The 15,729-nt window shown below is 55.9% G+C and overlaps 1 protein-coding gene across 5 annotated transcripts in view; it reads left to right on the top strand.

Moving 5' to 3' along the window:
* The window catches only part of SORCS2 (sortilin related VPS10 domain containing receptor 2), a 552,142-nt gene that overhangs the window by 499,623 nt on the left and 36,790 nt on the right, over nt 1–15,729 (top strand). For all 5 annotated transcript variants that reach the window (XM_033213659.1, XM_033213661.1, XM_033213658.1 and 2 more), the window contains exons 11-14: nt 1,024–1,126; nt 8,465–8,541; nt 14,452–14,543; nt 15,331–15,438. In XM_033213659.1, coding sequence (XP_033069550.1) covers nt 1,024–1,126; nt 8,465–8,541; nt 14,452–14,543; nt 15,331–15,438 — 380 coding nt within the window. The remainder of the gene's footprint in view (nt 1–1,023; nt 1,127–8,464; nt 8,542–14,451; nt 14,544–15,330; nt 15,439–15,729) is intronic.

The raw sequence follows: 15,729 nt of genomic DNA, 5'->3' as shown, positions 1-15,729 counted from the left end.
TTGTCCCATCTCACAGAGAAGAAAGAAAGGCACAGAGAGGCTAAGCATTTTTCCTAAGGCCACACCACCATTTACAGGAGGTATGAGGAGTCCAAGCCCTGCCCTTTCTGTGACCAGCCTAAGGACTGCCCTGCCTCACTTCACCCTATGGAGTTCCCTGACTTGGGGAAATTAGGAAGTCTGAGCCCAGAGTCATTCCCCCACAAAGCCTTCCGACATCTGTCGGTTCAGTGGGGTCTCTGGTGGTGCACCTGTGTCACCAAGGAGGACTCGGCCAGCCAGACCTCTGAGACCCAGTATCTCAGGCTGCCAGAGGGAGATCAGGAAAAATGGGGTCTCCAGAGCCAGCCCCCTGGGGCTCTTGCACACTTAACCCACCCCTCTGTATCTCAGAGTGGGAGGGTCTTATGGGGTGACATCCTCTGATGCCAGGGATACTGTGGTCACATAAGAGGCTCCCAATAAAAGTTCTGCATAGGTGAATGAATGAATATGAGTTTGGGCCATGCAGTCTCCAGAAATCACATCCCACAGCCCAGCATTGCACGCAGGAGCCATGTTGGTGAACTCACCTGCCAGGACCCATGCCCAAGAGCCCTCAGTGGGAGAAGCCCCAGCAGCTGCATCCGTGAGCAGAGGCACCACACCCAGGGGCTGCGGGGGTCCCTAATCTAGACCAGGGAACCAACAGATCCTCCTGGTTGTCTCACCATACCTAGATGCTGTAGGGGTCCCTAATCTAGACCAGGGAACCAACAGATCCTTCCGGGTGCCTCACTTGTGCCCGATTCCACCTCCCAGGCTGTCAGCACAGGACCTGCTGAAGCTTCCCTTGTCCCTCCCACCCTTTCCCTAGAGGTCAGCCTCACACCCGCTTCCCATCTTCCATCCATTCCTCCAAGGCTCTCCTGGCCCAGCCTTCTCTCCCAAAAAGCCACAGGGGCAGGTTTGTCATCAGGCCTAGTTTTCCTAAGGATGCTCCTCCTCATGTGCTGACAGTTGCTTCCTTTCTCTTCCTTGCAGCCAGACTGCCACCTGCACCTGCACCTGCGCTGGGCAGACAACCCCTATGTATCAGGCACAGTGCACACCAAGGACACCGCTCCAGGCCTCATCATGGGGGCAGGTAGGTGGCTTCCATCACGGGTGGTTGGCAGGTGCCATTACAACCCAAGAGTACCTCCAATCTCAAGGGTCAAAATGGATGGTCATGGGCCTGAGGGCATAGTATGTCCCTTAGGAAGCAGTACTACTGCATCTCCAGGAAGCTGAACTCTCATGGCAAATTCTGAGAAGTGAGTGCATGGCCCAGGGTGGGCATATGATATGTGTCGGCAGAATGGAAAGATGAACAGATGGAAGAGTTGATCAATGGATGGATGGATAGATGAACTGATAGATGATGGATGATGGATGGGTAGATGTTGGATGAATGATGGCTGGCTGGATGATGGACAGATGGTGAATGGATGGGTGGAGGATGGATAGGTGAATGGATGGATGATGGATGGATGGATGATGGTGGATGGGTGATAGATGGGTGGGTGGGTGGATGGATAAGTGGATGGATGGATGAGTGGATGATGGATGGATGGATGGATAGATCCTGAATTGATGGATGGATAGATGAATGGATGGATGATGCATGATGGATGGATGATGGTGGATGGGTGGTGGATAGGTGGATGGGGGGGTGGATGGGTGTGTGGATGGTTGGATGGGTGGACGGATGATGGATGTTGGATAGATGCTGAATTGATAGATGGATGATGCATGATGGATGGATGATGGTGAGTGGGTGGTGGATAGGTGGATGGGTGGGTGGATGGGTGTGGGGATAGATGGATGAGTGGGTGGATGGATGACGGATAGATGCTGAATTGATAGATGGATGATGCATGATGGATGGATGTTGGTGGGTGGGTGGGTGGATGATGGATGATGGATAGATGCTGAATGGATGGATGGATAGATGAGTGGATGGATGTTGGTGGGTGGGTGGGTGGATGGATAAGTGGATGGATGGATGATGGATAGATGCTGAATGGATGGATGGATAGATGAGTGGATGGATGTTGGTGGGTGGGTGGGTGGATGATGGATGATGGATAGATGCTGAATGGATGGATGGATAGATGAATGGATGGATGATGCATGATGAATGGATGATGGTGGATGGCTGGTGGATAGGTGGATGGGTGAGTGGATGGATGAGTGGATGGGTGGATGATAGATGGATGATGGGTGATGGATGATGGGTGAATGGATGGATGGATGATGAATGAATGACAAATGGATAGAAAAATGGATAGATGGGTAGGTGGATAATGGATGGATGATTTGTATCATGGTTGATATTTATTGGCCCCCGAAAAAAGTTCTAGTTTAGTGGGGGGAGAAAAACAAGTATACAACTAGCACTTTTTTAAAAACCCAAAATTATAATTTTTGTGTCTGTCTCTTCCACTAAACTAGAACATCCAAGAATCCTGGTATACTGATCAAATAATACCATAAAATGAGATTGATTTGCTTTAGAAGAACCATTCAAAATACAAAGTAGAGCCACCTGTCTGAGGTCACTTGGCTGGTGTGTGGGAGAGCCGGGCAAGACTTTGCACATGGGGTCTGTGACAGTCAGAGAGGCAGTGTCTCCTACAGACACTGGACAGCAGAGGCCCAGGCCCAGAGCTCACACTTCCTGAACCCAGGACCCCTTCCCTCCATTTCCCCCAGCACCATCTGCCACACAGAGGGGTTGACCATGTGGCCAAGAGCCAAGGATCATATGGATGTGGACCCCAGACTCTGAACTGGACACATCTGACCCTTCACCATATCCCAGCACCAAGCTGGGGCCTGGCCCAGGGTGGGCCCTCCAAGGCTGTTTGTGAATGAGTGAGTGAAGGGACAAGTGAATGAGTGGCCATGTTGTGATGGCAGGAATGGCCTTCTGGGTGGAAGGGGGAACATGGGGATCCCAAAGGACCAGACCAGAGTGCATGGAGTGGCTGGAGGTGAAGCCTACTTGCAGGGCTGGGTCTGACGGCAGAGACCTGGCCTGTCTGGGGAGGCTGGGGCTTTGCAGCTGGGAAGAGAGGGGATTGTGAACAAAGCCCTTCAGCTTCTGGAGTTCCTCTGTGTGCTCTATATGCCCGGGGTCCTTGGCAGTGACAGCCCATCTGGACAGCCTCTCTCTGCCCCGACAATGACCAATGAAAATATGACCCGTCAGCGTCAACGTGAAGCCTCTCACTGCCTGTCAGCTTCCACGCACAGACAGGTTCACCAGCCACGTTAGACGCCCCCAGTCCTGTGGACTTGGTTTCCTGGGCTTCTTAGTGACAGGGTATTTAAAATGCACTATCTTGATTGGCTGAAACCCCAAATTCTTGACCAAAATACAAAAGGCATAATTTCCAATGTTTCCACCGCTCAAAGGCCCTGAGAGCCCAGAATGAGCATCCCGGTCCCCCACCATCTCTCAGTGCATCCCTGAATTGTGCAGGAGTCACACAGAGCACTGAGAGCAGCCCCCCTCACTCTGTGGGGGTGTCAGTCACAGCATTCCTCCCTCCCTGCCTGCCCCCACACTGTCCCTACAAGGGCAGGAGGCTACACTTCTATTTTATTCCACTTCTGTTCAGTCTTGGGCAGGGCTTTCCTGGAAGATGGAGCCAGCTGTGCAATGTGGGCCAATTGATGTGTCCATTGTTCCATCCTCCTCTCCAGCCCTGAGCATCTGCTGGGAGCAGGAGGAAAGGGCATGTGGGCTGCCTTCACATCTGCTGGCCCGACATGGCCGCCTGCCCTGGCACAGGTCCCGAGGCCATGTGGCCACACTGCTGGAGGTGGCTAGGGATGATGGCTACCTGTTTCCATGGGGTTGCTCCCCTGCCCGTCCCGTCATTCATTCCTGAATTCCATCCCCGAGCCAGGCAGATAAGAGGGATAAGCCCCAGGCTCTATGCCTCCCAGCTGTAGGACTCTGAGATTTCACTGCACTTCTCTGAGCCTGTTTCCTCATCTGCAAAATGAGACGACAAAACCTCCACTGTAAGAATGAGACAGGGTGAGACAGGAGACCTTCAAGGCAGTTGTGCCCTGCCAGGCTGTCCTCTCCTCCAAGGGGACGCTGGACACTCCCGCCCACATGCCAGGCACTGCACTGGGTGCTGAAAATGAGGGAGTTAAGACTCAGTCACTCAGGGGTGAGCAGAGGAGCAAAGGGATGATGACCACAGGGCCAGATGCATCCTGATGCCAAGTTCCTACAAGGTGGTCCAGAGGGACGTAGGGTATGGGCACTCGATTCTGCCCTGGGGTTTGGATTGAGCCTGCTGCACAAATGAGCATCTGCCAAGCTGACCCACAGGGAGGAGGACGCTTGAGGCAGAGGGCACCGCGTGTGCAAGGTGGAGGTGGGGGAGTGCCGTGCTGGGGTCTCGAGCTCGAGGAGATGCCTTCTAGTCTCTGGGGACCATCCTCAGGTCCAGCCTGCAGAGATCAGACTGCAGAAGGACCCAGAAAGTGAGGCTGTGGCTCCAACTATTAATAGAAGGGGATGGATTTGAGAAGCAAAGACAGAAACTTGACTTCAAACCCCCCGGTAGAGAATCAGCCATGTTGAGCCCAGAAATCAACCCAGCTGTGGCCAAGGGTGCTGGTGACTGGGCATGTCGCAGGACTGAAGGGCTGCCTCCCTTCTGAGTGCTCCGGTGTTGGAGTGAGTGGCATCTGAAGGATACATCATCTTCATCGTTCTTCCTCATCTTCACCCTTTCTTCCTCATCTTCATCCTTTCTTCCTTTCAATAGACTAGGATAGGAATCCTTACTCTGAGTTATACCCTATGAGATCAATGCTTCCTGCTCCACACCTTCGGGGCTCCCAGCGAGCCAGTGTTCCCAGACCCTGCACGGCCTGTGGCCAGCTGCTTCCTACCACCCCCATTGCCGAGGCTACTCTCCATGCCCAGGGCAGGTCCCTGGGTTCCTGCTCCAGCTCATGTGCCTCCCCCAGAAAGTCAAAGAGTGCAGAGTGGGTGCCAACCCCCACCTGCTCCTCATACCGTGGGTGCCCCAGGTGGTTATGGAGCCTGCTCCCTGCACTGCCCTTTGCCCTATCCTGGTCACTGGTCTGTGTCCCAGCTGACCATCCAGACGTCCTCCGGACCCGACACAGAGCAGAGGCTGGTGAACACTTCTGCGTCCCTAGCCCTGGCAGAGGTGATGGTAGCATTTAGCCAAGAAAAGCTTGAGGGGGCTGTTTGGGAGCTGGGAGCCCCACAACCTGCTCTGTGCCGCTGGCTTGGCTCGGGGAACTGAGTCTCAGAGCCATTTGCCAGCCCAGCCCTCCCCAGTGCAGTCCCTTTTTTGGCGACTTGGCCAGTCAAGGGCCCATCCATGTCAGGACGTGTCTAGATGTGAGGGCGAGAAGCCCTTGGACTGGCTGAGGGGCCTAGGTGGGGTTGGGAGCTGACCTGAGCCCCACCAGCCCTGTGGATGCTCACCAGACTCTTCTGGAGGTGGGAGCATCAGCAGAAACTGGAGGACCACAGGGCAGCCCACTCACTTGGGCCCCAGCTGTGTCTCAGTGATTGCTGATGCTCCCTCTCTCTTGCACTGCCCTGCAGTCCTCCTTGGTGAAGTGTGGGTGGGGTAGATTTTGGTGTGTGGCTTTGCTGTTTTCTGGCTGCAGGGGCAAAGGAAGGATGGAGAGGAAGCATGCCTTCATTCAGTGAGCACTAACTCCTACCAGACTCTGCTGGCACCGAGGAAGGGCAGGGGTCCTGGGCCTGGGGAGAGGAGGCCCAAGGAGACACCAGAACACCCAGGCAGGAAGGCATCAGGGAAGCTTCTCCCCTCATCACCTCCCTCCACCCTGGACCTCAGTTTCCCATCCATAAAATGAGGGTGTCAGCCTCAGCTTTCTGCAGGCCCTTCCACTCTGACAGTCTGCAATGTGTTCCGTGAATCCCTCCTTCTTTCCCCCGAGACTGTTAGGTGACTGGCAGCCTGACAGCTTTGGTAGACAGAGCAAGGAAAACAGAGAGCATTTCTTAAAAGACAGACGTGTGCACAGTTGAAATTACAAATTGGCCCGCGCAGTGTGCTGACGCGGCAACACTCCCTGCCCGGCTCTGCCTGTGATGTGTGTGTCCTGGAGCGGCTGCTGGTGTCTGGGATAGCAGAAAGATAAAAGGCACCCCTTGTTTCTCTCCTCCCTGCTGCTTGTTCTGTTCATTCATTCACCTCACTCACTTCATTCATTCAGTAGCCATCGCTCAGCACTTTTTGTTTGCCAGGCACCACACTGCACAGAAGGGACAGGTCCAGCTGTACCCAGATTCCACACCTACCCCTCTGCTTCATCCATCCTATCTGTCTTGCACCTGCCCAGGTCCACGTTTCTTCCCAGGCTGCTCCCTCTTCCTTGGACACCCAGTCCCCTTTCCCTGGGCCAACCATGTTCAGCTCTCCAGGCTCCACTCGGAGGCTCTTTCCTGCCAGAGTCTCTCCTTAAGGCTCTCCTCATGGGTCCACTGTCCTGGCTCTGTGTGCACCTGCGCAGCTGCCCTCCTCTGCTAGATTCAGAGCCCTCGCGGAGCAGGGCCACAGCTCATTCAGCTCAGGTTCCCCAGAGCTCAGCACAGGACTGAGCAGAGAGTAGACACTTAGCAAATGCCATTGAATATATGCAGGAGAGAGTGAGTGGTGGAGCTGAGATAATAGGTGGATGGAGGGATGCTCAACTGGATGGATAATAGATTAATAAAAGATGGATGGGGGGATGGATAGATGGATGGATGAGTGGATGGTTGGATGGTTAGATGGATAGGTCGGTGGATGGATGGATGGGTGGGTGGGTGGGTGGATGGATGGATGGTTGGATGGGTGGGTGGGTAGATGGGTGAGTGGTTGGGTGGGTGGGTGGTGGATAGATGGATGGGTGAGTGGATGGGTGGGTAGGTGGGTGGGTGGGTGGATAGATGCATGGATGGATGGATGGATGGATGGATGGATGGATGGATGGACTGGTGGGTGGGTGGGTGGGTGGATGGTTAGGTGGGTGAGTGGATGGTTGAGTGAATGGGTGAGCGCATGGGCGGGTTTGTGGGCGGGTGGGCGGGTGGATGGATGGATGCATGGGTGGGTGGATGGATGGATGGATGCATGAGTGAGTGGATGGATGGGTGGGTGGGTGGATGGATGGATGGATGGATGGATGGATGGATGGATGGATGAATAGGTGGGTGGATGAGTCGGTAGATGGGTGGATTTATGAGTAGGTAGGTAAATGAACTTCAACAGAGAAGACAGGCACACAGACACCCTGCCACTCTTAGAACTCACTTTTAATTCATCTATTTGAGGACAATCCATCCCCTTTGGAATTTTCCAGTGACTTCTAAACTTGACCCTGGATAAAGTACTTCTGAAAGTGCCACCTAAATAAAGCTTCAAAGGGCAAGTGATATACAAGTCACCCACCTGTTCTGGGGCCCCAGAACAGCTTCAATGCCATCATCAGGGTCCCCATCATCCTGGAGATTTGGACCCCTCTCTCTGCCGCAGCCATGGGGTGCAGTGGGATCCCCAAATCTGTCTCATCAGAAATCCGTTTGTTCGAGCCATTTCAGGATGCTGTTTAGGGTGGGCCGGATGCAGCACCAGAGGCTGCTATGATTTTCCTGGTGCTTGTGCTGTTATGCGTGGCCATTGTTCTTTCTATAAGAGCCTCATGTGGGTTCACCTTCCTCATCTGTAACATGAGATTGGCTTGGATGCTGGGCATGAGTTCTTCCCATTCTGACACTGCCCACAGCATTAAGTCTGAGCCCCTCTGAGTGGACATCAAGGCTGGAGATGGACCCAATCAGCCCAGTGCTGTGGCTCCAGTAAACCCAAACCACATTCTGTGCCCCCAGTTGGTTTGGTGCCCACCTCACCTTCCTCCCAAATATCCACCCAGCAGCTAGTGAGACCCTGCTGTGTGCCCACCTGCCTTCTCTCCTGCCTCTGGCTCCCCTGCACCCAGTCCCTAGGAGCTGTCTCTAAACACAAACTCGGCCATGTCCTGCCCTGCTTTCAAGCCCCACAGGGGCTGCCCGTGAGCCCACATTGGCCCACCCAGCCCACGTCCTCTCCAACCTGTCCCTAACCACACTCTATGCTTCTTATTTGTGGACCACACCAGTGGATTCTCTGAGGTGCCCAAGCTCTGCCTGCCCGGGGCCTCTGCTAGAGTCCCCTCAATGCGGCTGTCTTTGGGCAGGGCTGATCCTTCACTGCGGAGAACCAGACCCAGGGCCCCAGCACAGCAGCCACAGCAGGTCTGTGTGGGAGACGGAGACCCAGGGCACAGGCCACTGTTGCTTGAGGATTTTTCCAGGCTCAGACTTGTTAAAGGGGGAAAGCTGGACGATCCTAAGGGTGGTGCTGCCCCTTTTTTTTTGGACCAGGTAACCTGGGCTCGCAGCTGGTGGAATATAAAGAAGAAATGTACATCACGTCAGACTGCGGTCACACCTGGCGGCAGGTAAGCTGGCCGGGAGGTGCCCGGCACCCCCATCCCGTCCAGCCAGGACACTCCGTAGACACTTCGGTCATCCCATCCATTCCAGAGGCTCCGTGGGAGAAGCTCTGAGCCATGTCTCCCATCTTGCAGCCCAAGTGGCTGGAGCCAGGGCTCACTTTAGCAGATGTGCATCTGCTGCATTTGAAAAGCAAATCCAGACAGATGGCTCGGACCACCCAGCTGCTCTTCCCATGGTCACTGATGGGGAGTGACAGATGCGAGAAACGTCTCCACACAGTTGGACATGTCTTGCGAACATCTGAGAAATGGGGATAAGTGCCAGGGAACAGAACAGGGAGGAAGTCCCAGCCAGGAAGCCACATGGCGCTTCTGAGGCTTGACTTGGGCTCTTTTGGGAGCCCAGAGAGAGGCCAGGAGGGGAGTACAGGGGACTCCAGGTTCCTGGCAGGGGCTGTGGACACAGCAGTGGAAGAGAATATGGGGGGAGGAACAGATTGTGGGGGTCATCGTGAGTCTGGCTTGGGGTGTCTGGGGGCTATCCCAGGTCCTGAGAAGAGAAGGAAGTGAGGAGTGGAGAGGAAGTGCACACTTACATAGGATGCGGCCACTCCCTCCAGCACAGGACAGCCTGGGCAGGGTCCTTCTGTGCTCTGTGCAGCTCTGTGCGGACCTCAGATTCGCAGACTAGAGGTGATGGTGCTGGTGGCCCTCAGAGTGTAGAGACAGCGAGACTGAGGGAGGGATGTCAGCCGGTGCCACGTGTCCTGTGTGGTCCAGGCAGCTGTAGGATCCAAGCCTGAGCTCCCCACCCCAGGAGGGGGCCCCGCCTCATTGTACACTGGTTGTTGCTTTCTGGGAGGCGGAACATGGTCTTTCTGGCTGAAGTTGGCCTGCCAACCTCATGGAGTAGCAGTGTCTGCTTTACATACTGGGGAAATCAATCAAACTTATATATGACTCTCTCCTTCCAGACAAGACATTCTGTTTGAGGTCAATGTTTTACACGCCCGAGTACCCCAGCCACAGCCCCCTCCCACACAGCAGTGCTCTGGGCACGCGTGCTAATCCCAAAGTGCAGTCTTCACCTGCAGCCTGGGTTGAAGGCCTTGACGTTTTTTAAAAATATGCAAGAAACATGGAATTTTCAAAAGGGCAAAGGCGATTTATTGTATTTTAATATTTCTATTTCACTAAAACTAGTGAAACATGTCTGAAGCTTCCTAAAGGTCACGTCTGTCTATTTGTTAAAGAAGGTTCCCCTGTATGAGATTCGATAGACAGGGTGAAATAGAAGGTTTTCTAATTTAATAGAAACGGATTGCAAGATAATCATAGCAGTAGCTTTTGCTGAGCAATTTGCTTAGATTTCAAATTTGGGAATATCAGAATTAAATGGGAGAGCATCTAGGAAAGTGCTGAGCGGAGGCCTGGCCAGGTCTGTGCTTGGTGCCTCCCGAAGGATGGTGGGGTGCAGGGAAGGAGAGGGACTCGCCTGGCTGGCGGTGTGGAGACAGGAGCCCAAGGGGGCAGGCCTGTGCATGCATGTGGCAGGGGAGGGAGGGATGCTCCTGTGGGTCCTTTTTTTTTTTTTAGTTTATTAGGGTGGGCTGGGGAGGAAGAATACCCAGGCAGGCAGGGGCAGAGTGGGACAGAGGCAGAAAGGGCAGGGTGGTGAGCCCAGGGCCGTCTTCATGGCTTCCTCTCATGCCCAGGTTGTCAGGGATGCAGTGAGATGCATCTGAGAGAGAACTCAGAATACGAATGTGGAATGCCAGAGTGCATCTGGTTTAATCGACATCACCTTTCAAAAACATGAGTTTCCTAGGATGTTTTGTTTCAAGCCAGAAAACGTTACAGAGCCCCTGGCTGAAACCAGTGTGTGGGGCAGGCAGGGAAAGGGTGAAGTGGAGACAGGGGCTCTGCTCTCCCCACCCGGCCCTGCTGCTTGCTCAGGGCGCAGGAAACCACAGCAATGGACGTCTGAAGACCCTGCAGCCTGCGGGTGGAGTTTGGAAAACCCCGGAGCCACCTTTTCCCAGAGCCCCAAGCTAATGAGAGCAGATGTCATTCCCAGGATGGCCAGGAGGCACTCTGTTCGTCTCCCTGTGGGTGGATGCAGCAACACCCTCCTGCCCACGCTTGGAGAGGAGGGTGGCTGGGCAGGCATCCAGGTGTCCCAGTGCAGAGCCCTGGCGCGCACCAGCTCAGGGGGCCAGCTCAGTACCAAAGGGAAATTGCACTCCAGGACTGTCAGGCTCTGGAAAGCCCACTGTCCTCTCACTGTACCACGCCCTGCTGTTCAGCAACCCCATCTCCCTCAGGGGACCCCCAAAGCAGCCGATTAGGCTCCCGGTGGAGCCAGGGAAGGGGGCTGCAGCCACACCTTTGAAGGGTGGGGAATCATCCTTAGGCATGGCGGGTGGGCTTATCCATGAGGCCCCTCTCCTGCAGCCTCACAGGACCCAGCATGGTCTCCGTCACCTGCCTGGCCATGCAAGGGTTCCACTGCTGTCCTGGTGAGGGAGCCTCGCTTCTCCTCGAATTTTCCCTGAGACAGAGAGCTCACTCCTTCCTGGAGGAGAGCCCCTTGCTTGGGAATTCATTTTCCTCCTAAATCATTGTGGGAGCCTCCAACGAGCCCCTGCCCCTCTGGTCCGTCTCCCCCAGCAACCAAGGAATCTTCTGAAAGGGAATGTGCTCTTGTCACCCCCCGATCAAGCCTTGGGTGTCACACCGGCCTCCAAGCTGCCCATCTGTCCTGGGGCCTCTCCGTGTGCCCCCAGGGCTCCCGGGCCATCCACATGCCTCCTGCTCCCTGGACACAGCTGCCCTCCTGACCTCCAGGCCTTTGCCCCTCCGTTTCCTGCCTGTGATGCCCTTGTGCCTCCGAAGGTTTCCCCAAGCTCCACTTGCCCTGTGAACCCCTCCCTGGGCTACCCACTGATTCAAGTCTGGACTGTCCTTAAAACAAGATGTCATTTGTCCACAAAACATTGGCTGAGCCCCTCGTCCTGTGGCAGGGCCTGAAGGGTGAAGATGACAGGGCCCCCTTTCTAGTTGCTGGTACCCCGTGGGCAAGTCACTGTCACTGTGTGGGGACGGTCTGCTTCCTTGAGGGTCTCTCCCTAGGCTATGAATCCCTAGGGGCCAGGCCTGCATCTGTGCTGGCACCCCCAACAGAGAGGACCCAGACCAATGGGTCTGTCGGATGGGTAGATCAATGGGGAGGAGAATTGTGGAAAGGTCTTCTTCCTAGTCCCCTAAAATCTGTGCCTGTGACACCCTAAAGCCTACAGGCTGTCAGCTCTCCCTTGTCCAGGAAACAATTTCTATGAATGTAGCCATAGGCAATGTGCTTCTCCAAGCACTTTCCTGAGCTAGTGTCAGGACAGAGGATCCGGGCATGGCAACTCCCCTGCCCCCGCTCCGCCCTCGGGCAGACGGGGCTATGAACCCCAGAGGGAGCACAGAGTGTCGGGGGGGCATTTGGGGAGCCCTCAGGTTAACTCTGAGTCCCCACTCCAGCCTGCGACCCCCCACCCACGAGAGTGTGTACCCACCTGTGTGGAGGCAAGATGCCCACAGAGGGAGTCCCCATGGAAGGGGCAGGGGTTGGTATCTGGCAGTCACCAGCTGTGTGGCCTCAGGCAAGTCACTGTGTCTCTGAAACTCAGTGTCTCTGGAAAGTGGAGAAATAACCTGTGAGCCTGGCTGCTCTTCAGTGAGATCCTGTGTGCAGGACGCCTCACAGGCACAAGGTGGCTGCCTGGATCCTGCAAGTCCCTGACAGGCAGCGGCACCCCCACCAGGGAGGTCCTGGAGGCTCCACCCTTCTGTGTCATTTAGACTTACCTGACAGACCCCCACTCTAAACAGGAAGGAGAAAGGAGGAAGAGAGGGAGAGGAGAAGAGGGAGATAAGGGGGAAGGGAGAGAGAGAAAAAAAGAGAGAGGAGGGAGGGAGGAAGGGAGACAGGAAGAAGGAGGGCAGGTTTTGGGACACAGCTGCTCACCCTCCATCATTTTTCATAAGGAGCCTCTCTTCTTTATCCAAGGCAAAAGTGCTTCCTGGAGAATTCCTAGGAGTGGTGGGAAATGCCAGCAGATTGTGATAACCAGGAGGAAACGCCTGGGGAAGGGCTTTGCAGGGAGGGTAACGGCATGTGCCGAGGGCCTGGGTGTGTTCAGGGAAAGGAAGTAATGTGGGCAGGGGCCCCTCCTTTGGTGCCCTGAGGCCATGGTAGAATTTGGGCTTGACTCTAAGGGTCACGGAAGCATTGGAAAGTTCTGGTGGGATTGAGGAGCATGGGGGTCAGGAGACCTGCTGGACACCAGGGCCAAGGGTGTGGTCTGCCGGCCCCCACCCAGGTCTGCTGGGGTTCATGTTCCTGTGATGTGGGGCCTCAGTCCGTGTCCTCCCCAGGGCCTTCTTCTGGCTCCTGGAAAACCCAGCGTTCAAACGCCAAGGGAGACTCCACATGGAGGGGCAGAGCAAAGATGGAGGCCGATGCTTCTCTTTCCAGCGTCCCTGTGATTGTTCCCCAGCTGCCCTTGAATGTCCCCCTGGAGCCTGGGGTGTCCCCAGCTCAGCCCCCCTGGGGACAGTGCACATGCGGCCCTGTTGGGCTCCGCACCTGCTAGGAAGGGGTCAGTCAAGCCTCCTTACTTATCCCACCCCACATGGCACGATGTTGCTGCATGCGTGTCCCTGGAAGCTCTGCACAGCTGCACCTTCCTGGGAGGCCCAGAAGCCTGGCTCAGGTGGACATGTCCATAGTCCCCAAGGGCTCGCCGAGACTCTGAGCACACTGACACGGATGAGTATGCTGGGATGGCTGTCCTCTGTCCCCTCCTGGGCTTCCTTGTGTCCTGCTGTGGGCCACAGGCCTGGGAGACAGATGAGTGAGGGTGGGAGGGCGAAGGGGGCCTCCTTCAAGGAGGGGCGGTATGGGGCGAGAGCAATGTGGCGGAGATGGTAGTGCCCTTGCTAGGCATGTTGAGACATGTGCTGGCCGCCCACACATGCATGTTGACTGGAGATTCAGGGCAGGCCCCATGTGTCCTGGTGTGACTTTGGAGCCATCCCCCACTCTGCCACCTTCCAGCTTTGAGGGCTTGGCGTACCCTCCACCCCTCAGAGCCTCAGCGTCCTCATGTATACAATGGGACCCCACCCTGAGGCTGTCTGCCAACAAGCAAGGCCACCTCCGGTATCCCCTCCTGGGTGAGCCCTGTCCAGGCCACTCAGCCTTTTGTCCCCTGGGGATCTGGTGGTCAGTCATTCATTCACTTGTTCACTCATTCATTCCACACACACTCCCTGGCCACCAAGGTCTGAGCTGAGCTCTGTGGGGTGCAGAAGGCTCACAGCGGCCCTGTCTTTGAGGAGCTTTGGCTGGAAGAGACAATGACAGATTAGCATAGTAAGTGTTAGGTCAGGGGTTTGGAGCCCAGAGGCCACTCCCCACTCAGCCTGGCATCAGGGAGGGCTTCCTGGAGGAAATGGCACTCGAGCTGAGTCTTCATATCAAATTGGGGTTTGCCTTGACTGAGGTTGTGTATCGTAAATGTTTTTCCGTTTCTTTCTCATCTTCATGTTGCTTGCATTCTTTGCGCCTGGGTTTTCACACAGAGAGGGCTGCATGCCGTGCTCATTTGCAGTTTCCTTGTACAGGTCGATAGGGTAGAAGTTGCTGTCTGCCATTCAATCATCCAGGGTGCGCTGGGTCTGCGTGGGCTGAGAAAGCCTGGGGATGGCCCGGGACATGCAGGGAACCCTCAGACCGGCCCTGGCCTCTGCCAGGGTCCCCCAGCTGCACATTCATGACCCGCCTCCCAGGAGACACTCAGCCTGGAACGACCTCCAGCCTTCTCAGGGCCCTGCCCTCAGCCACACCACTCTCCCCTGCAGGTGTTCGAGGAAGAGCATCACATCCTGTACCTGGACCACGGCGGCGTGATCGTGGCCATCAAAGACACCTCCATCCCCTTGAAGATCCTCAAGTAATGGCATCTGCTAGCCCCGGGGCTGGGCAGGCAGGCTGTGGGGCAGGGCTGGGGCTCTTTCTTTCCACCTGGGAACCCTCTCAGACTCTTTCCCAGAATGTCCTCCCCTCGGGGACACAAGATCACAGGGCAACAGCACTAAATCCTAAAGACCAGGGCTGGGGCACACTTCAAAACCCTTCCGGAATAGTCATCGAGATGGACTTTGTCCTGCCCTCGGGAGACAGGCACAGAGGGAGGCCCCATCCCAGCCTGGGGAGCACGGAGGGTCTTCCCCGAGGAGGTGAGGAATTAGTAAAGTGCAGGGATTGGCACCAGGTAACCCAGACAAGGAAGCCAGCATGTGCCCAGGTGAGAGGGTTGGCAGCTGAAGGCCCTCATGGGGAAGGGAGGGCAGGCATGAACTCGGGACCCAGAAGGCACAGCCAGAGCAGCTGCCAGGAAGCCAGTATCACTGTAGTCTGAAAAAGAGCTTACTCAACTGCCAGATGGTGGCACTACAATACCGGCCCTGCCACGGGCCTGGCAACCCCTAGGCCAGGCTCAGGCCATGGGCGGGGCCATTCAGGTGATGCAAAGTGTCTGTGTGGTCCCCAGAAAACACCCCCAGGACTTGCAGCACGATGTGGATAAGCAGATGTGACATAAGCAGATGTGATACCACCTGTGCTGGCAAGGCGGCTGGTGTAGCACCCACCCCTCCAGCAGGACCCGCGGGGCAGAGTCCCAGACACAGGTAGCTTTCCAGCCCACCCTGGAGACGCTGATGATCTTCTCCCGGCAGGTTCAGTGTGGACGAGGGCCTCACCTGGAGCACGCACAACTTCACCAGCACCTCGGTGTTTGTGGACGGACTGCTAAGCGAGCCGGGGGACGAGACGCTGGTCATGACGTGAGTGCCGGGACTGGGGAGCAGTCGCTGGGCGGCGGGGCAGAGCCCTCCCCGAGGCAGGCCATGCTGGGCCTCCCTGGGCCTGCTGTGTCCTTCACCCTCCAGCCACCTGGAAATCAGGGACATCTGCCACCTGCCCCGGGTCCCCTGGCTGGTGAGGGCAGGACTGAGGCTCCAGGCCGGCTCCACCACGGCCACGGCACCTCTCGAGCCGGTGATGATATCATGAGTATTACATCTACCGGCACGTTTCTCAGCCATGTGGCATGAAGGTCATAGGGCTTAGGGCCT

This window comes from Trachypithecus francoisi, unplaced genomic scaffold (genome assembly GCF_009764315.1).
Source record: "Trachypithecus francoisi isolate TF-2019V2 unplaced genomic scaffold, Tfra_2.0 Lachesis_group1, whole genome shotgun sequence".
NCBI lineage: Eukaryota > Metazoa > Chordata > Mammalia > Primates > Cercopithecidae > Trachypithecus > Trachypithecus francoisi.
The sequence above is the reverse complement of the archived record's forward strand: the minus strand, read 5'-3'. Positions and strand labels throughout refer to the sequence as shown.